The sequence below is a fragment of the Camelus bactrianus genome, chromosome 25, assembly GCF_048773025.1.
Source record: "Camelus bactrianus isolate YW-2024 breed Bactrian camel chromosome 25, ASM4877302v1, whole genome shotgun sequence".
NCBI lineage: Eukaryota > Metazoa > Chordata > Mammalia > Artiodactyla > Camelidae > Camelus > Camelus bactrianus.
Window position 1 is genome coordinate 21,488,783 of NC_133563.1, and position 21,838 is coordinate 21,510,620.

Below are 21,838 nucleotides of genomic sequence, written 5' to 3' on the forward strand. Positions count from 1 at the left end.
AACTGTTATCTTTTTGAATTCAGGGATATGATCAGTTATAGTATTCTTCTGAAATACCAAAAAGCATTTTATACTCTCTTCCAGTGGATCTTGACAGAACGGTATCAGCAAAGGTTTAAGAGCAACAGCAAACATTGAATTCAACCTGGGTCAAGCCATTTGCCACCTCTGTGTCTCACTATCCTCATGTGTAATAAGCAATGAAGATATCAGATTAATTGTAACAACCTCTCAGAATCTGTTAGGAATAGCTGTCTAAGTCTTTATACATGACGCTGGATTTTTTTTTTTTTTGCCTTAAAACAAAAAATCTCATTCCTTTGTTCACTTTCTAGGTACGGATTTTCCCATTTTTATACAGCTATAATATCACAGATATCCTATATTACAGATATTTTTCCATATTATTAACAGTATTCATGGTTTACTTATCCTAAGTGACCAACTATGGTGTAACTGTTTCCAAGCAAAGCAATGAACATCTTTATAGTTAAAACTTCCCACATTTAGGACTGATGCTTTAGGGCTCTGTCAAGCGGCACAGACACTTTCAAGGCTGTTCCTGTGTACTGCCAAACGTCTTTCTGAAACATTGATGTCCACTTGCCTTATCAACAGTTTGAAAGGAGATGGATCTTATTTCACCAAACAGAAAGGTCATTTTGTCCCTCTCCTAATGTCCACTTCTCCCTCCTGCTACACTGGACAGCTCCCAGGATCCTCCCTGGCACTGAGTGCTCACCCCTGATCATTGTGAAGAAGACATCACACTTAAAGGTCGGGGACTACTGAGAAAATCAGCACACACATAACCAACACACACATACATGCAAACACACACACACACACACACACACACACACACACACATACACACAATTTTTCCTAATTGCCCCAATGGCACCCTCAATACGGAAAATATTTCTTACTAATGGGAATTCAAAGGGAAGAGCGGCAGGCTCCTTATTTTTCATGTTTATGTGCCATCTGTTTTTAAAATAATGGACTATTGGTTATAGGCTACAGTCACTCTGTGTGACCCTGACTTGGCCTTTTGACCAGTGCGATGTTACCCAATACACACAGTGCTGCCATGTGCCACCTCGCTCCAAACCAAAGCAAACTTCTACTTCTGTTCTCTCACTGATTTTCAACGTTCACTGACAAAAGCACCAGCGACACTGTGGTTTGAACATGTACAGTTAGATGACTGAGGAGAGAGCTGGAGAAGAGCTTATAAAACTCCACTAAAAATGTGCTTTCCAAGCTACCACGAGCTGTTTTCAAATGTTATTACAATTCTGTGTCCTTTTCTTTTGCTCAGCCTGATTCTGAACGAGCTCCTAGGGTTCAGTCCTTAGTGCCAGGTGTTACTGGCGTGAAATACTCTCACAGATAAGGGAATCCACGAAGGAACCCTGCCATTGCAGCACTCTATCACTGTCCTTACCAGCACTTCTCAACTCGAACAAAAACATAAGCTCCAAAAAGCCTACCAGCTCTTCTTTAATAACTCCTTAATTCCGAGACACCGAATCAGGAGATTTCAATCAGACTGGAAATACTAGCCAGATCCCCAGCAGGACAGAGCGCAGCACGAGCGAATGTACGAGCTGCCTGGCCCGGGCACGGGGCAGAGGGGTGAGGCGTCCTGCTTTCAGCTGTGTCTGAGCACGACCTGCAGCTCCAAAGCTCATAATCTCCGAAGAGCAAGTAATTCCCTTCCCGTGACCCAGAACACAGCACGGAAGGAGGAGCCTGAGTGCAGAACATTCCAAAAGCAAGGGATCCTCAAACCTGTGCTGTCTAAGGGGGACTGAAGGAGCCTCAGACCGTGGGCCCTCAGCAGGGACTGCAAGGACTTAAATGTCTAAGTTCTAAGCCAAGTAGGAATCTTTGATTTGTGACAGTTACATCGTTCGTATGAACATACTGGCTGTTTATTTGTCCCTGTGGATGGCATTTTCCGCTTTTTTCTCGGCTTTTCTGTTTACATTGGATCCTGGGGTAATCTGAGCTCTGAATTAGAAAGGGAAACCGGATGGTATCTCTCACGCAATTCAGTTCAGAGGTCAAATTGTTACAATCCAATTTTGGAACCATACAAGGAGATTTTGACAGTTGCTATAAATTTGAATGAAGCGTATGGTTTGGAGTGTTTTAAAAACAACTGCATCTCTGAAGAACTGCACGGCTTAAATCCAAGGGGAAGAAGGCCTTTCCAGGCACAGAGATGAAAACAGCCTAAGATCCCATTCTGATGAATCTAACACATCCGACTGTTATTATAGGCTAACTGAGCACTGCAACTTAATAGGCAAGAGACCAGAGCTATGCAATAAACCATACTCAGAAGAAATGTAATTAATGAGATACCATCTTTCATCTGGGGAATTAGCAAAGTTTGTGTATGTGTGTGTTTTAATTGTGATCCTAAAGACTGAAAAGGGTGCAGCAAGACAGGGTCTCCCCCAGACAGCCTGTGAGAACCCAGACTGATACAACAACCTTTTTGAAGAATAATTTGACAATATGTGTCATGAGCATTAGTTATTTTGGTTGAATAATCCCACTTCAAGGACTCCATTCTAAAGAAATAGCGACAGTCTAAGGTACATGCAGAAAGTCTTTGCTTGGATAAAGGCATCTCTATCTCTATCTATAAAAATTAAATAATTAGAAACAACATTAACAGTTAACAAGAACAGATTGGTTAAATAAATACAGGTTCACCAAGGAACAAAAAATGAAAACACGTGCGTGGTCTGGATGTTTTCCCAAAGATTCATAAAAGTGACATGTGAAACCACAGAAGAAAGAATAACTTAAAAACTGTACTAGAACAACTACACAATGATTTGTCAAAAAAAAAAGGTTAGATTTTTTCAACATAGATAATACATAAAAGTAAATTGGATTGAATAGGTAAATATAAAAAGTTAACCACGAGAGTACTAAAACAAAGTGTGTGAATGTGTGCGCATATGCTGTGTGTATAAATAAAACGATGGGTCAAAAAGTCCTTTCTAAACAGTAGCAAATGGAAAAGCTACTTTTCCATACAGATAAAAAAAAAAAAAAAAACTGTCTAATTCTAAACAAAATTGAAAGGGATACCATAAATTCAGGGGAAGTATTTGCAACAAAAGAATCAAAGGGTTAATGTTTTTAACATAATAAGTTCTTAAAAATTAATGAGAAAAGTAAGACAACTTTGTGGCTGTTTTTCTTTCTTCCTTTGTAAGCTATCTGAGCAAAAAATATATGAAAAATATTCATTCTTACTAAGGTCTTAAGAACTAGAAATTGAGAAAATAGTTATTTACCATTTTTAAGGATATAATGTCCAATATGGTGAAAGTGAAAAAAACAAAAATAATTAAAACAGATCCACTCATATAAGCTGGAAGGAATCCAACTTGATTCAATTCTATTGCAGGAAAATTGGCAATTCACATTACAAATCTTAACCTTTGGCATATTCTTTGAACCAAGACTTTGAATTCAAGGAATTTATCCTAAGGAAGAAACCCTGAACCTGCACGACAATTTGATGCTGAGGTTCTTTGCTTTGATGATGTGTATAACAATGGAAAAACCAGAAACAATGGCCTCAAATTGAGGATTAACTGATGGAATCAAGTGATATCATGAATGGAATATTATATAGTCATTAAAATAATTGTAGAAAAACCTAATGAGATAATATTAATATAATATTAAGCAGAAGAAACAAGTTATACGCCAAGTAAGGAAAGATTCCTTCTTATATTAAAAATGACAACATATTTATACATTTGCATAGGAAAAAAATATGTTTATATGTCAATGGTGATTTGTATGGATAGATTATTTTATTTCTGTGCTATAAGTATTTTCTATTATTTTATAAAATGAACAGGCACTTCTTTGATAAAAAGCACTCATTCCAAAAAAAAAAAAAAATGACATTCAACTTTCCTTGAAGGGTCTTAGATGGAGGAAGGGATCAAAGAAAAGGGTAGAAGTTATTACAGATTGAAATCTGCTGCCTGGAATAGAAGTGAACACAACTTTCATTGAGGAGAGTGCTTCCGGAGGAATAAGGGAAGCCTGCCTGTTATAAGGAAGCCTTTGGAAGACATTCTACCCTGTCCCATTTCATGGGTGGGCCTGGGTCCTAACAGCCCTTTCAACTTAGTTCCAGGATGAAAACAACATGCCGTTCAAGACACATCACTCTGAAAACAGGAGCCCCGGCGAGGCCAGGGGTAGGGCAATGCCCCAGGTGCCCAGCACAGCCTCCGACACCCAGGAGGGCAAGAAAACAGTGGTGTGGACAAAACAGGAAGAACTTCCTGGAAGTTCTCAGACTCCTCGTGGTGTATTATTCCCCATTACATTCGCTTTTGGCACAGCGATCACTTTTCCAAAGAAAATACTTCAAAAGTGAGGCCACAAATGACCCCCGTCTGCTGTGGTGACATTGCAGCATCACCCCGATGCTGTGCTTCACCTGAGGACCTCTGCTCCCCTTCCTGTCAGCCCTTCATCCGTGAGTGTGCAGAGTCCTCAATCTTTTCTTAGTTCTTTGTGCTACTCTGGTGTCGCCTCAGGCCACGGCTATCTGCTCTACTTCCAAGGGTTTTAATCATCATGCTTCCCTTCCCGTTTTGCCTCCTGCCTTTAAAAAAAAGGAACTTGAAGATGGGCACCCATCTGCCTAGAAGATTTTCTGATTTCCTAAAGTTTAACACTTTCTGTCCCAGGTGGGTGTAATCCTCATTTCCTTAAAGCATCCCTGCCACACTGATGCTAGCTGGGTGGTGTGTGTCTTGAGAATTAATTTTGCTGTACCCGAATGCCACTGGACTGTGGTACCTGGTAAACTATTCGTATTTTTAGAATGGGAGAAGATTTTCCTCTACTTGGTCACTCTCTGGTCCCTAAGTGGGCTCCAGAAATATGCCTTCAAAGGATGCCTCTGAGTGTAAATGACAGGAGGACAGTCATTAGCTACCCATCCCTGAAATGGTGTCCGACAGTCGATCTCTGTGTCAAGGAGGTAATTTCTCCTACGTCAGCTTTCCTCTGTGGAGTTTGTCAAGAAAGGAGGTATTGGCTTGGGCAGGGCAGGGTGGGTAAAAGGGGGTTAACTGAGAAACCCAAGCACAGAAAGTTCGGTTTTGCCCCATTTGACCAATGACACATCACTAACAGCAAAAGAGAGGGCTGAGAGAAATGTATAAAGTACCATCATTCAAGGCGGAGAGCCAAGTGTTCTCACTTACCTCTAGTGTAGTTAATACAATCTTCTCAACTGAAGAAAAATAAGCCTCCCACAAGAATTGTGTCTGCTGTCTAAGTGCTAGGATTTTATCCTGATGAATAGACCTGATTGTAGAAGGAATCTGTAACACAAGGTGAACACACATAATAACGATACCTGGAAAACAACGAGACGCCATTCGATCAAAAGAACCCATGTGGCCGAGGCTTTCATTCTTCAGAGCATGCAGGTTCTAGCACACAGACCTACTATAAATCACCAGCCTCTGCACCGAAACGCCCTTAAGAGGTGTCAGCTACAAACAGCACTTACTGGGACTCAGCTTTAATGACCTTTAATGCATGGGAGTTAGAGAGCGCATCTGAGATTTGGTAGCGGCTCATCAGTTGCTTAGAGCGTTTCTACAGTAGCCTTTGCTGTCTTCTGGTCTCCGAGTCCCACAGATCCTGGATCCTGCCCACAGACAGCCCAGTTATACAAGCCTTGGGGCAAGGCTGAAAGACATCGTCCCCCCAAGTATTTCTAAGACATGCCACGCCAGGGACTACAAATGATTGACAAAAGGGCTCTTCAGGGACTGTCTCTGAGTCCCTCCCTTTGACACACAGCTGGGGTTGGTCATTTCTGTGTGCTCGTATCTCCTTCCGCTCCCTGAGAGCTTCACTGCTTCCCACACTTCTCTTTTCAGCTCCAGCACTTACCCCAAACTAACACGACGTGTCATACACATTGAGCCATCACTGCTCCCTGCCACCATAGGCTGCACAATTTTAAGGGATGTCCTATCCTCTGCTGTCCATCCTGCTACACATTTTCAAGCTAGTAGAGTGGCTCTGTTGTACAAGCTTACCTCAGAGTTACCACGGGTTCTGCTGCAGAGTGCCGCAGCAAAGCAAGTATCTCAATAAAATGAGTCACATGCACTTTTGGGTGTTCCTAGTGTAATAAAAGTCAGGTTTACACTATAGTGTATTACGTGTGCAGTAGCAAAATGGCTAAAAATGCAATTTAAAACATTTTGATTAAAAATACTTTATTACTGACAGGCATATGCAGAATAGATAAACAAGATTATACTATATAGCATAGGGAAATATATACAAGATCTTGTGGTAGCTCACAGCGAAAAAAATGTGACAATGAATATAGGTATGTTCATGTATAACTGAAAAATTGTGCTCTACACTGGAATTTGATACAACATTGTAAAATGACTATAACTCAAAAAAATGTTAAAAAAATACTTTATTACTAAAAAAGATGCTACCCATCATGTGACAACACAGGGTTGCCACAAACCTTCAATTTTTTTTTTTTAAAGCAGCATCTACAAAGTGCAATAAAGCACAGTACATGAGGGACGCCTGTAGTAGGTGTTCAGCAAATACAAGTGGAGCTGAACATGGCCATCTGCAGCCACCACGGGGACATCGTTATTTTCGCTGGCAGTATTGCTCAATGGTCAAATGCAGGGACACAGGAGTTAGACCAAGGTGGGATGCTTGGCTCTGCTGTTTACTAGCTGTGCTTCCTTGGACAAGCTACTCCATCTCTCAAAGATTCCATTTACTCACTTATAAAATGGAGATATAGTACCAACATCATAAGGGTGTAATGAAGGTCATATAAGTGCTTTGCACAGTGCCTAGCACATGGGAAGCTTAATGAAGAAAGCAGCTACTACTATTACTATTATTATTGACTTAAGGGTAAATGATATTCAAAGTTGTACCAATTGCTTAATGTCAGCCTGTGAACTTGCTTGGGTCTGGAGCTTTGAAATGTACTTCCTGGGTTTCTGGCGAGTTTCCTTGGCTTGCTCCCTCTCTTCACCTACAGCCCAAGGTCTATTACATTTAGACCTTGGGAGCCTATACTCTTAGGGGAGATTCCTTGTGATTAGCAACTGCCCTTTTCTTTCTGCATGCTTGCCTCGCTAATGTGGAACTACTCGGACAGACATGGGGGTCTGGGCCAAAGCAGGAATACTCTTGTTAGCTGCTTTCATAAGAAAATTACCCATGGCATTGTGACTCAGACTACATCTGTATTTCCAGGGATGGGGAAGGAGGTAATAGTGCATTTTTTGATTCAAGACTAACTCTTATGAGAAGCAACAGAACTCCTTTGTCATACGCACATGAGGACAAGCTCGCTTGCCCTGGCAATGTCCAAAAGCAGATACTGAATCTGTCGCCCCAAAGTGTCTATCTGGATTCCCAACACCAAAGCAGCATGGAGGCCAACAGGTGAAGGAGGAAGACTGGCAGGCAAACATTAGCCTGAAGTCAGAGCTCAAGGTCAAGTGGAAGTAAAACATGCTTGGAGAAGGCAGAGAAACCACTTGGATCATGGATCCCTCCTAAGTCAAAGAACATTTATTTTTATTTACTGAGAAAATTTCCTAGATTGCCAAAGGAAGAGTAGAAAAAATGATCCTCCTCAGTTGTCATAATCCTACCCTCTTCTGAACATCGGGGTATTTTCTAAGAGTCATACGGGTTGACTCTGATGATTTATCATGGTCACGAGAAACCAGTCCATTAGAAAAATGTCAAATACTATCATCACTGTGTGGTCTCCAGAAAACTGAGTAGCTGCGGTTAGGAAGGGAGGAAGGGAACATTGCAGATTAGCCTATCAGGACATTCTCCTCTCTGATGTAAGCCACATTTTGATGTTACTACACCATGCGAAGCACACCCTTTCTGTCTGCATACTATACAAGTGTCTGACAGCGCTCTGTAAAGTGCTCTGGAAGGTAATTCCAATTGATTGAAAAGACAGAGTTCCAAGTTTTAATGACATTTGGCTATTGGTTATTAATCTGCTTGTCCTGAGAGACAGGTATGGGCAAGTGATAAATTAATTTCAATTTGGCCAGATTGTTTGAAGTTGCAGAATGCAGTGAAGTCTTAATAAAAGGTCATGTTTGGTCACAAAACTAATGGAATCTACCAAAATATATATAGGAAAGCAACAGTAAGCTCTTTTGGTGACATGACAAGAACATATGCAAATAAAAACATCCGAGACGTTCTAAAACAGGAAATGAAAAATGGTAACGTAACAAAAAACATTTCCCAGAGCAGACATGCAGGCTGGGTGCCAGTTCTTTAAAACCACTATCAATGACAGTGCAGTCACCGTTCAATATGGAGGCAGCTGTGCCAAGACAGACTGCATGTGAGGGAGGAACATGCCAGCAAGCTTGTGTGGGTGCGGAATGAAAGACGACAGCCCCAGTGTCAGGCCAAAAAGTCGCTTCAGAAGGTGAAATGCTTCTGGCGAAATGGCAGAAACTGGACAGCCACCAGTCAGTATCCTGGAGTACTCTCCATCTCAAAGACAAACTTCCAACTTACATCAAACTCAGGGGAGCAGTGGTACACAAATGGAGAAATTATGGCTGGTATTTTTTTTTTTATTCTGTATCTTTCCTAAATTTCCTTTAATGAGCATGCATTATCTTTTTAAAAAATCATAAGAGGAAGGAAAAAGGCAACATGGAAAACAACCACAACTATCCTTTCGTCTGGCCTTTCATGCGTGGATGTGTTTGGCACACACCATCTTGCACGGGGAGGACTGTGCTACAGCAGGGCTCCTCTCTTGCACCTGAGGTCCCAGGAGCCTTGGAGATCACAGACCTGAGTACCAGACACAAGGCCTGTCTTGGGAGCTGAGTTCAGCATGGCTTGCCTAATTCATAGCCCTCTTGGTGACGCATATTTTGCCTGTCACTTGAGGGAGGGTACTGAGTTATTTCACCAGCCAGCTAGCAGACTGGCAGCAGCCCAGAAGAAGAACCAATGATAAAAACTTAATTTTCTGGACAGCAAAGAAAGCAAGGACATTTTAAAAATATCATTCTACAAACATCTGTGGTCATTCAAGATAAAGTACATGATGCCACAAAAGAAAAGCATTAAAATACTCCATTGTTTTAGAGAAAAGAGCACAGCAATTTACGTTGAACCTGAAACATTATTGCAAAGGGGCTTTAGAAATCCTCAGTGACCAACAATTCCTGCCCTCGGATTTCTCTGTGAGCATCAGATCCCCCTTCCCAGGCAGCTCTTGAGAAGTTCAAACTTTTATGACGCACCCTTGTAGATTAGTTGAGGTATATGCGTGGATTTATTTCTGGGCTCTCTATTCTGTTCTGTTGGTCTATATATCTGTCTTTATGCCAGCACCATACTGTTTTGATGACTGTAATTTTGTAACATATTTTGAAATTAGGAACTATGATGCCTTGGCTTTGTTCTTCTTTCTCAAGATTGACTTGGCTATTTGGGGTCTTTTGTGGCACCATATGAATTTTAGGATTGTTTTTCTACTTCTGTAAAAAAAAAAGATGCCACTGGGGATTTTGCTGGGAATTGCCTTGAATCTGTAGATCACTTTGGGTAACAGATGTTCCAATGATATTAAGTCCCAATTTTGCAATACAGGACAACATGGATGAACCTTGAGGACACTATACTGAATGCAATAAACCAGTCACAGAAGGACAAATACTTGCCAAGTCCACTTACAGGAGGTATCTAAAATGGTCAAATTCATAGAATTAAAGAGTAGAATGGTGGTTACCACGGGTTGGGGGATGGGAAGTTAAGCGTTAATCATCAAGCATAAAGTATCAGTTAAGCAAGATGAATAGGCTTTACAGAACTTCTGGCACCTATACTCAACCAGAATGAGAAGTCTTCAAAATCTGTTCAGAGAATAGATTTCATATTATGTGTTCTTACGACAGTAACATTAAATGGAAAAAAAAATTGAAATGGCCAAAAATACGTTAAAACCCACACATTTTCATGAGAGGCTGCTTTTTAAAATACATGTTTTAAACAGTCACTCAGGTGCCTAGGCTAGATTATCTGAGCAAACATTAGTGAAAAGAATCAGCCCTAGAGACCTCTTTTTCTGAAAATTAATCTGAAGGCAAATATGGAAACAGGGGAAAGGAACACAAAGTGCAGGCTGGCATCATTTTGAAACATTCTGGATATTGACGGGGGCAGATACATATCTCTTCTCAGCATCAAAGTTCACATCCTCCACCTGCAACTCCTCCCTTTCTGAATATATTCTCTGGACCTGGGCAGGGTGTGTGTCGGGAAGTGGACGGTGTCAAGTTAAATGACTTCATATTCACCACGACACAGGCAATTTTCTCCTGATAAAATTTCTTTTATAGAGCTGAACTTTTGGCTCATCTTCTTTGAAAGTTTGGATGGGGGCAGCAATAATCCACTGATCTGCTGAAGGCCACTGCCCCTTCCTTACCTGTAATAACAATCTCTCATCGCCTATGACGGCAGCTTGGTTCCAATTAATCACTTCAGAGAATGGCAACTCCCATCCATTGCTGAGCATCACAGGGACACAGGCAGCCTGGACACAAAAGGGGACTTCGTGAGTGTGAGTAAAGCGGCAGCAGGAGCTGTTTCAACCAGGGGTGAAATTGGTACAAATTCAATTACTGGCACATCTTAGGTGGCATGAATCCTGGACCGCTTAGGTCAGAAGAAAAGTGGGCTTTTCTGAGTTATCAAGATACATGAAGGCTGTATGTATCCAGCAGAGGTTTTGCTATCTGCGTCTTGCCCTAGAATGCTAAATCCCCATTTCTATTCCAGTACACGGTTTGGCTGACCTTATTTCCATGGAGATGACTGGTCTTGTTGAAGAAGTTTTATTGATGTCACAAAATCATTCACCGACAAAATCCTAGCATAAAACCAACTTTGAACATACACAGTCTTGTCAATGTAACTGCCACCGTCCACTTGGAAAGTGGTTCACCCCTACATCGTGGGCAATACAGAGCAGAAGGGGGCTCGGCACTCCTGATAAGGCGTTTTGCAGACTTAACCCTGCTAGGATGCTCATCCTTTCCTTGTGTGCAAACATCTGAACCAGAACTTTTAGGGTGGAGGGACTCCAAGCACCGCTGTGCCAATTTACTACCCGCACGGTGACCAAAGAGCCAAGAAACACCAGGCTAATGACACAATTCTGCTTGCAAATCACTCATAACCCAAATCAGAAAACAATTTGCTCCATGCCACATCCCAAGAGGCTAGGTGATGGTACACTTTGCAGAACGCACCGAGCGAGCCAGAAAGGACTTTCAAGAGAAGGCAGCTCTCCGGTCGGGGGACGTGACAGAAAGGTGCATGTTAGAGAGCACCCACAGATTCAGGCCAGGGGCAGAGCACAGAGGAGGAAAGGAGAGCAGCAAGGGGTCCAGGCGTGCTGGAGGAGAGAGGTTGAGGACAGGCTTTCTCATGAACAAGGAAGGCAGGCTGCAACTTCCAGGCAGGAAGTGGAGGCAACTGTCTCAGCAGTGAAGGCGCATCTGCAGTCAAGGTGAACAGCAGAGCGTCTGGCTGCTCGGGACCTCTGAACTGCAGAGCCTCTGAACAGCTGGGCTGAGTGAGTGCCGCCACCTTGCTGGGCATCACACTCAGAATTTGGAGGACCGGGGTGACGACTAAGACGGGGACAGAACAGGCAGTTGTGCTTTCAGGAAGTAGCACCATCAGCCACTTTCATGCTCTTGAGACTGGCTTCCAGGAGGAGGGCTGAGTCTGCGAGGAGCCCAGCTCGGCTGCCTGGCGGGCGATCAGATGTGTCCTTTGTTTGCAAACCCGTCTCTGAAGAATCCCTCCCTTCTCCTGGTGAAACCACTGAATCTCCTCGGGTCAAAAGGCAGGGAGTAAATCATCCCCCCGGCCCTCCGCCCCCAGATCATAAAAAATACTGCAGGTTTTCTTGGGAAAACAGATTTCAGGTGTTCAAGATAAACCACGGGTTCTGTTTTGATCCCAGGAGAAACGTTAAGGGTAAACCCACCCCGTCTGACGTCAGTCCTCAGCCCTGTTCTGGGGACTTTTCCGGGGTCTCTTACCTGCAGAGCCTCCAGGAACCGGAAGGAGCCAAGCCTGCGACCGCGAGGAACCAGACAGAAAGTGGCATTGTGCAGCATCTCCCGATAATCATACCTAGAAGGAGAGGAGGAGTCAGTAGCAGACAAAGAGCTGGTAGGAATGGGGCGGGGGAATGCATGAACCCCTGGGGGTGCGCACCTGCCTGAAATCACCCAGAGCAACAGGAGAGCACTGGCGAGCCTCACCTCTCCGTGGGGGGAGGTGGGGAGGGTTGTGGCATGAGCGAGGACAAATGTGAGCCTTCACGATGGACAAAGCAAGTTAGGGTCGTTTGCAGATAGTACATACAAGACAAATCTGATGGTCCCAGTAACACTGGCTTGCCCAGCCATTGCTTCCCAAATCAGATGTTTGAGTCTTGATGAAACAGACTGCCCCATAAGCCTAAACCATCATCACTGCTAGCTGCTCTTTTCTAATGACACAGCATTTGGACAACGAAGCCTGTCCTTGTTTTCCACCCAGCAAAACCACGGTATTAAAACCCACTCAGGAGACTGCCATTACACGTGCAAAACATTCATTTTCTCCCCTACGTTTAACCGAGAACATTCAGTTACCACAGACAGAGACCCCAGTGCAAGAATGGTTGACGTGACTTATGGGGGAAAGAGTGGGTGAGACAGAAGGAGCGGGCCTAAGAAATGGGGAAAGAGGAAGAACTAGAGAAGGAAAATTAGCAGGGGGTGCAGCAAATAGGCTGCAGAAGAGATGTTTGTTTCTTTTATTCAAATACCATTTAGCGTTTACCACACTGTTTTGCACTTAAAAAAAATGCAAAACAGACCATGCAGGTCACCTCTTCACGCAGGTGAAGTGAAGGAAAGGGGACAAGCATTCCACTGTGTTTAGGGCTTTCACTCTAAAAACGATTTCCCCAAACGCATTCCTAGGCACACAGTTGAAAGTTCACTGGGAGTGTCAGAAAACCTGGGGGAACTGGAGGCGGCTCACGGCCTGCGGAGGCCCAGGTTCTCAGTCGGGATGAAATCACTCTCCGTTTTCAAGAGCTTCCGCCGCTCGTCAGACAGGTGTGACTTTGACAGCAGCATATGTCGCCAGCATCTTCTGACTCTAATAGTCTAATTTAATCATAGCCTGAAGGCATTGGATTCTTCCCTCCTCTTTTTGGGATACTGATATATACGTTTATATTTTTAAAGTCCACATCTATTTTTATATTCTCATACAAACTAGGCATATGCGAGTAAGCCAATTTTCAATTATAAACCCGTCATTAAGAAGAGACATCATGCAAAGGACCATTTGCTTAAACAAGCGTGTACAACTAATTTGCACAAGAAAAGGTCACCGTGAATGGATTAAGATTATCTCCATTGAGAGTAAAATAAAAAAAAAAAACCGTTGCTGCATTAATTAAACTGCAAAATAGACTTCAAAGTGGAAAAGACTTTTAAGAGGGCTCAAATTCAGCAAAATAAAAAAATATATTAAATTATGATGGTAATGGCTTCTCTTTTCCTCACCAAACATAGGGAAGTAATTGACAAGTATCTTCAAGTTCAACTGTTGATAATGTCTGAATACCTATCTAATTGAGTATCTGGAGAAGAGGGAAATATACACTCTCTCACTCTCTCTCTCTCTCTCTCTCTCTCTATATATATATACACACACGTAAAGTTTAAACTGAAATTTTTTTAATATAAAAAGGTTAACTATTTTTCAGGCTACAGCAAAGTTTAATAAATGCCCAGAATAGAAACCCCTGAGGGACTAGAACAGAAGCTCGTACAGCCTCATCATTAGGCTGCTAAAAATGTAAAACCCCATTAATGTTCTGGACTGTAACAAGTTTCATAGTTGCCAGTTGCAGAGTTTCCTCTAGGGAGGGAGTGGACGGAGAGGAAAGGCAGAAAACTTTTAGGAAGAACTCAGACGATAGTCATTCAAGGTGCTGATCTTGCACTGGTCGTACAGGAGGCGGATTTGCTGATGGAGTGAATGAAGCCCCCCTGACTGAAGCTTGTGCTTATTCACACAGCAGGGGGGAAGAGACGGGGGGCAAGCACTCTTGCTGGACTCAGGAACCCACTGGGTAACCGGTGACATTAAGAACCAGACAGTGAGCTTTCTGGGCCTCAGTTTCCTCATCTGCAAAATGAGTCAGGTGAGCAAGAGGACTAAGGACTGTTTGGATATTCCATTATGCTTTACGTTATCATTTTTAGGTAAGGAGTATGAATGTCCCCATGAGAATATCCCACTGTTCCCAAAGTTTCCATAACCCCTGACTGTACGTATGTGTGTATGTCTGTCCATAGAAACCTGCTTCTGTACACAATCTCTAACATGTGTATTTATACTGACATTCAAGGCACATAGAGAAACATAAGCATGCATAACTTAACATAGTGGTTTTCAGATTTCTCACGAGGCTTGGCCCAGGGACCAGCCTCTCTCTTTGGTTCTAGTGACAGTGAGCCTAAAAATCACCGGTGTATTACAACTCCTCTCTCGGATGTTCTCACGCGCCCCACAGCTCCCTCCTTCCAGGAGCTTAAACTCATTCGTGTATTCAGTCATTCTTTCAAGAAATACTATGTTCCAGGCACTGTTCTAGTCCTGCAGAGGATGTGCAGAGAAGCTGCTCCTCCAGCTGCTCCACCTATCAAAGAATCACTGGATAACTGGGAAAGGCGGATGAAGATGTAAGGCGTGACCTCTCCTGAGGGTACCTGTATTAAGAACACTGTGGAAGGCTGGTGGTCCAGAATGACACAGCGTGGGATTTTGTGGACACTCTTCCCAGCAAAACAACAATTTAACTGGTACAAATGATAAGAACACTCATTTACATTTTCTGGAAATTGTCCTAAGGGCATGACAACAAATGGAACAACATTTGTTCAAGAAAATCTACCAAACAAGGACCTACTGTATAGCACAAGGAACTATATTCAACATTTTATAATAACCTATAATGGAAAAGAATCTGAAAAAGGATAGATATATATACAAATCACTTTGCTGTACACCTGAAACATTGTAAATCAACTATACTTCAATAAAAAGAAAAGAGAAAAAAAATCTGCCAAATCTCAGCAAGAACTGTGAGCATCTGTGAGATCTGAGCCAAGACCTGCTCCATCACCACCCCTACCAGTTCTCCCTTATAGAAGCTCTAACCTAGGCGAGTACAGTCCAAAGTACGCTCCCCACCAACTCCCATCAAGAAAGTGAAAAGACAACCTATAGAAAGAAGAAAATGTTTGCAAATCACATATCTGATATGGGACTTATATCCAGAATAGGCAAAGAACTCTTATGACCCAACAATCAAAAGACAAATAATCCAATTTAAAAACAGGCAAAGGATTTGAAGAGCTATTGTTGCGAAGAAAATATACTAAATGCCAATAAGCACATGAAAAGATACTTAACATTGCTATCCATCAGGGAAATGCAAATCAGAACCACAAGGTATCACTTTACACCCACTAGGATGACTGCAATCAAAAGGACAGATGATAAAAGCTGCTGATGGGACTGTGGAGGAACTGGAACCTCATACGTTGCTGGTGGGAAGGTAAAGTGGTGCGGCCATGTTGGAAAACAGTTTGGCAGTTTCCTTTAGAGCTAAAAATGGGCTTAGCATATGACCCGGAAATGGCACTCTTGGGCATCTATCCCAGAGAAATGAAAGCTTATTTTCACGCAGAAACTTGTCCATGAATGTTCACAGCAGTTTTATCCTTAATAGCCCCAAATGGAAACTATGCGGAGGTCCTTCAGTGGGTGAATCATTCAACCAACTGTGGTACGTGTAGGGCTTAGAACACGTCTCAGCAATGAAAGGAAATGAACGACTGAGACACAGAACAACTTCAAGGAAATGGTGCTAAGTGAGAAAGCCAATCTCCAAAGGACATATGCTGCTTTATTCCATTTATATAGCATTCATGAAATAATTATAGGGATGGAGAACCGATTAATGCTTACCGGCAGTCGGGGCTGGGGAAAAAAGACTGGGAGATGACAGGCCGAGTGAGAGGGAACAATCTTTCTAGAGACTAATTCTGCCCTATGACTTAAGTTTAGAAATATAAATCACATCAAAATCATAAACTTCTTAAAAACCGGAGATAATGAACCCAGGATATCTTAAGCAGTAAGGTAACTAGATGAGGGAGGCAACTAATTTCAGGGAACATTCAGCTTTAATTAATAAATGGTTTTGTTCCCCTTTTCAGATGGCCATTAAGTCCCCTGTTGATAGGTGATGACACAGAAGATATACCAGTTTCCATAAACTACTGCAATGAAAAATGCAATAAAAATGACATGACCCTGTATTTAACCTAGAAACCCAAGCCATTCTACGGCCGTCATAATTTTCTCCTTAAAGTTGCATTGAATAATGTACGGGATACACCTCATTTAAAATGGGCCATGTAATACTGCATAATTGAAATCCTTCCCCTCCATATGAAACACTTTTTTTTTTTTTTTTTTGCTGGCAGCGATGCACTGCAGCCAGGAAAAGGGTGGGGGGCAATGTGGCATTAGTGCTGTGGTTCCCAAAGCACATCCTTCCAACTAGTAGCATCAGCTGCATCATCTGGGAAGTTGGGAGAAATGTAAATTCTCAGCCTCACCCAGGCCTGCTGAACCAGAAGCCTGGGGGAAGGGCCCAGAATCCTGTGTTTTAACAAGCCCTCCAGGTAATGAAGATGCACCCTAAATTCTAAGAACCACTGGCATGGTAGTTAAGGACTTAGTCATTAAGAGCTTAGTGGTTAAGCAGCTTTGGACGCAGCCAAACCTGGGCTCCAGTTTCAGCTTGGCTGCTTACAAGCCGAATGATCTTGGGAAAGTTATTGAATGTGTCTAGATCTTGGTTTCCTGGTTGGCAAAATGGGCATAATACTTCTACTGTGGAGATTAAATGATAATTTTAATGGAGGTATGGGCACCTTATAAGCAATCCACAAATGATCATTATAACGGAAGAGAGGCAACAGAATATAATGGAAAACAGAGTCAGCCTGAAGTTAGAAGACATGGGTTGAAGTATTTGGGTTCTGGATCTACCACTTCTGTGTGACCTTGTGCACACTGCTTAGCTTCTCTGTGCCTCCAAGATGTGAAGATTAAATGAGATCGTGTACATATAGGGTACATGGCAATGCACTATGCAATTGTAAGTTTTTGTATGGATTATATCAAGACAAAAGGAATAAAAACATTTTTTAAAAAAGTAACAAACGAAAAAAGAACAGATTACCAAAGACAGAGCCAAGGAGAAATGTGGAGCAGATCCTTTAAAATAAAATGAAAACTGAAGCTGTGAATCACGACAGCAGCTTCTAATTGAAAGGATTTTGCCTTCTTATCGAAAGCTATACAGTCAAGGGTGTTGCTGGTGCAGGGTGCCCAGGGGTCCTCCGGTGCGTCCCACAATTCCTCTGAAGCAGGCACATTTGCCACATGAGCCTGCTTTTTGCTGATCAAAGAGGGTAGGGAAGGGGGAGGGCATAGCTCAGTGGCAGAGTGCATGCTTAGCATGCATTAAGTCCTGGGTTCAATCCCCAGTACTGCCATTAAGATAAATAAGTAAACCCAATTACCTCTCCCACCAAATATAAAAAAAAATTAAAAAGAAGAGAAAAGAAAAGAAAAAAAAAAAAAAAGAAGCTAGGGAAGAAGCAAATGATGCAGGCTTTCATCTCTGCAGTCACACAATTTGAGTTTTCCCATGATGTTCCTCCAGTTTGTCTCAAGTATTTATTTATAAAGTAAGTTAACATCTATAGCTGATCTGTTCCCTCTCGGCCCCCATCCTCATAAGCACTTAATCTTCTTTTCTTACCCCCAGGTTGGAATCACATCCCATAAGAAAAAAACAAAGAACCCCCAAACATCTTATGACTGTTGGATTTGCACCAAGTGCTCTAGGATAAGGGAAATAAAATAGCTTCCCTGGCACCTCCTCTGTGCTTTCTTTCCTTCATTCAACAAACAGTAGTTGCATGCATACCATGTGTCAAGTACTATACAAGGAATTGACGGTCCAGCGAAAAGGTAGATGTGTTATCAAATGATTGTTATTCAGTGAGGGAACCAGCAGGATGGAGGCAAGGGCTGGGGGTTATGCAGAGAAGAGAAACAACAGCCACAGCTTGGCTTTGGTGGGGAGAGCGAGGAGCGGGGATGCCTTCTGGAGGAAGGGAGACTTTGAGCTAAGTATCAGAGGAAGAGCAAGAATCAGTCCGGCAAAGAGCTAGCGGAGGTGATCGGCATTTCTGGGGATAGAAGAGCGGGAATAAAGACACCAAGGTGAGATAAACTGCCCACAGGATGGGGTGGGGGAGGCAGGGAGGGGGCAGGGTCCCACTGGGAAGATGTCTCCTGGACCTCAAGACACTACCCTGTGCAGGTGATCATGAGTCACTGAAGGGCTCAAACAGAAGAAAGACATGTTCTTAGGACTTGGTATAACCCAACTTCAGAGGCGAGCACTAAGTTCAGATAGCCTTGGGCACAGCCATGCCAGGGCTCCAACTCCAGGCTTCCTGATTCTAAAGGGCATTTGCTTTCCACAATATGATGCTGCCTCCTCGGGCAGCCCACATGCAGTGTCTGAAAGTAACATTTCTTATGCAGTGAAGTCCTAAACTGTTCACCTAGTTCCAAGCATCGGCAACACATGGCTACCATTTACAACTACTCTTTCTCCCTTACTCAAAAGTCTGCCCCATGTCACACCAGGAGTTCAGTCCAAGATGGTGCTCAGTTATTTAATAACTATGTTGCCATAGGCCCTTTCTTGGACTTTACAGATTTAACACTTAAAATTTCAATTTTTTTTTTTGAGAAAAACCCCAAGTCCAGAGCATGTAAAAATATGAAATTGGCCCAAGGCACAGATCTGAACTGAGAAACATGAGTGGGAGTCAATCTTTTAGCTGAAAAATGGGTCCACTGTCCACCACTCTACTTGCTGTCTGGTAAGTAACATAAGGAAAAGTCTAGGCTCCCACGGTCTGTGAAAATTTACAGGACTCATCGAGCCTCACCACCAAGGCAAAGGGAAAATGAAAGATGTGGAGTTCATCTTGGGAAGCCATCTGAAGGAGGCGAGGTCTTGGAGCACCAGTTTTTGTGCTCAGCAATGCCAGATTTCAAACTGCTCTGAGACAGGTGCCATTCCAGGACATGCAGATCCAAACTCTCTGAGTGGAAATGAAGCATTTCTGAACAGGCTAAATAAGGGGCTCGCTGGGTCCAGGGGGGAAGGGATGGGAGCGACGACTAAGCAGCCAGCAGCAACCATGACCTCAGAAGGATAGACGAGTCCAGAAGAGGCACACGAAGGTCTTGGCTACAGGAGCTAAATGTCTGGGGCAGGCCCAGGGGCAAACTGGGAAGCCTGAGGTCATTATCTTACCATTAACCTTTCACCAGGCTCTGCGCCACGAAGACTCGCCAAGTGGAGTGGGGCCAGGAGTGTGGACTGAGCGGAGAAGCCCAGCACAGGCGCCGGCGGCGTGGGGTGCCGAGCCTGGACAGCAGCCCCTCCTCAGGGGCCGGCTGTGCATGGGGCACTTCTCCCCTACACCCCTCCTCCCTTCCTCTGCTTCACTTCCAGCTGAGAGGAAACGCTCCCCATCCCCGTGTCACAGCACCCAGGCTGACCTGTCCACTGCTTGCTCTGTATGAAGTTGCCTGCTTTCTTGTTTTCCTTCCACTGGACTCCAGGAGGCAGGACCACGGTCCTCCTTTCTGTTGAACTGACGCCCACCCCCAGGGCCTGGCCTACAGGGGCCACTCAGAACACAGGTATTGAATAGAAGAAAAGTGCTCAGCGTCCACCGGTTTCCGAGGAAGCAACAGAGAGACACAGAAGAGGCGCAAGGCTTTTGTGACAACGACCTCTGTTTGGCTGATGACAATACATCCAGCTCATGATTATGCCAGGTCTTTCTAGGATGGTTTTCACTCTATGTTGAGGCTGAGTCCAACGGACTGAGCGAATGGAAAATAGTGTCTTTTCTATGTAGTGTCTGCCTTTCGTGTATTTTCTATCCCTTCTCTGTCTTTATTTCCAAAGGCTTGGCAGTTTGTTAAGAATTTCACCTCCTCTCTGCACACTGATGAAGGGGTTGGAGGAGGGGATTTGTGTCTCACCAGCCCTGATAAATAGCATTATTTGCAAATCAAGTTAAACGTACCCATGGCACTACGCCAACTGAACTGTCTCCTGGCTTTCCTCCGTTTGAGCTAAAGAAAAATACTGGAGAAACTCCTCCCGGCTTCTGTAACGATAAACACGGCTTTGGGGCGAGGGCAATGACTCCACACCCCACAAAGACCCTTTCCCTTCTTGAGCCGAGACATTCTCTCCTGCACAGCCAACCTGAGTCGGTGCTGGGATTAGGAGGGTGTTTGGAATTCCAGTTGGGCTGTTCTGTCACCAGAGTAGGCATGATGGAGGGGCCGTCCGGGGAGAAATTTGACATACACTGTATTCTTTGTCAGCGCTGAAGCCTTTGTCTGGTCCCTGCACTTAAGTGATTATAAAATACCTCGAGAATCCAATTACACACTGCTAATGAAATGACGTTGCTTTCAGCTGCCCTCACTCCCCATCTCCTTTCCCACCTCTACCATCCCTGGGTACCACCTTCTGACTGTGACAGTCAGGACCAGCTCACTCCTGGGCCTTTTGCACTGAACAAGCAAAGCAAACGAGACCTCAGAACTCTGCACAGGCGGAGACGGTGCAACCTCAAAAAATTATAGGACACCAGCGTTACACGAAAGCTGCGTGAAGCTGGTTGTCTACAGAAAGCTCAATCTCTCCCATCTGGGTACGTGAATATATAAATGTACAGCTGCATACACGCGTCCATGAGACATAAAAATCTGTGTGATGATGAACGATCTGATGCCATATATTGTTTGTTTACCAGGTCACCCTCCCATGAGGGGTTTGGTCGTTAGAGACTGGGAAAGCCTGTTAAGTCTGGATTTTGCCATTTCCTTTGGCAGAAGCACAACAGTGCCCTGGGGGAGAGAGTCTGCAAAGCTCTGAGTCACCCCTCCTCCCACCCCTCCAGCCAGCTCTGCTCAGCACTGTTTCCCCTGAGAAGCAGCTAAGGAGCTAGCCAACTCCTAGGTGGCCTCATTTTGGCAAGAGGCTATGGGACACAGAGAAAATTTGAACAGCTGATGGGGCAGAGGTAGACCAGATGGCCCTCAGGAGGCCTTCATGCCCTGATACTTACTTGCTGGACAAATGAAAATGGAGTGTCTCCTCTATACCAGGTGGCACGCCAAATACTGGGGAATCAATGATGCAAAAGCCCCCTGGGAGCTGCCCCCTGGTTTTTATTAGTTTCAGGTCAGGATAGGTTCAGTCTTGTCCCCCTAAAATCTGTCTCTCATAGAGCAACCCCAGACCCGTTTAGTATGTCACTCCCAGGCTGAAAATCTCCAACGACTCCTCATGGCACTAAGACTAACAATCACACCCCCTACCCTGGCCAGGGCTCCCCCAGCACTCGGCCCACAGCTCCAGCCACCCTTCTCTTCACTCACCATCTACACCTACACCGGCCTTCTCTCAGTTTCTAGAAACACC

The 21,838-nt window shown here is 43.7% G+C and overlaps 1 protein-coding gene across 1 annotated transcript in view; it reads right to left on the minus strand.

Moving 5' to 3' along the window:
- Positions 1-21,838, minus strand: part of EXT1 (exostosin glycosyltransferase 1) — a 258,648-nt gene that overhangs the window by 20,738 nt on the left and 216,072 nt on the right. The window contains exons 2-4 of the mRNA XM_045508419.2: positions 12,192-12,285; positions 10,565-10,672; positions 5,271-5,390 (exon numbers count right to left, since the gene is read on the minus strand). Of these exons, the coding sequence (XP_045364375.2) occupies positions 5,271-5,390; positions 10,565-10,672; positions 12,192-12,285 (322 nt within the window). The remainder of the gene's footprint in view (positions 1-5,270; positions 5,391-10,564; positions 10,673-12,191; positions 12,286-21,838) is intronic.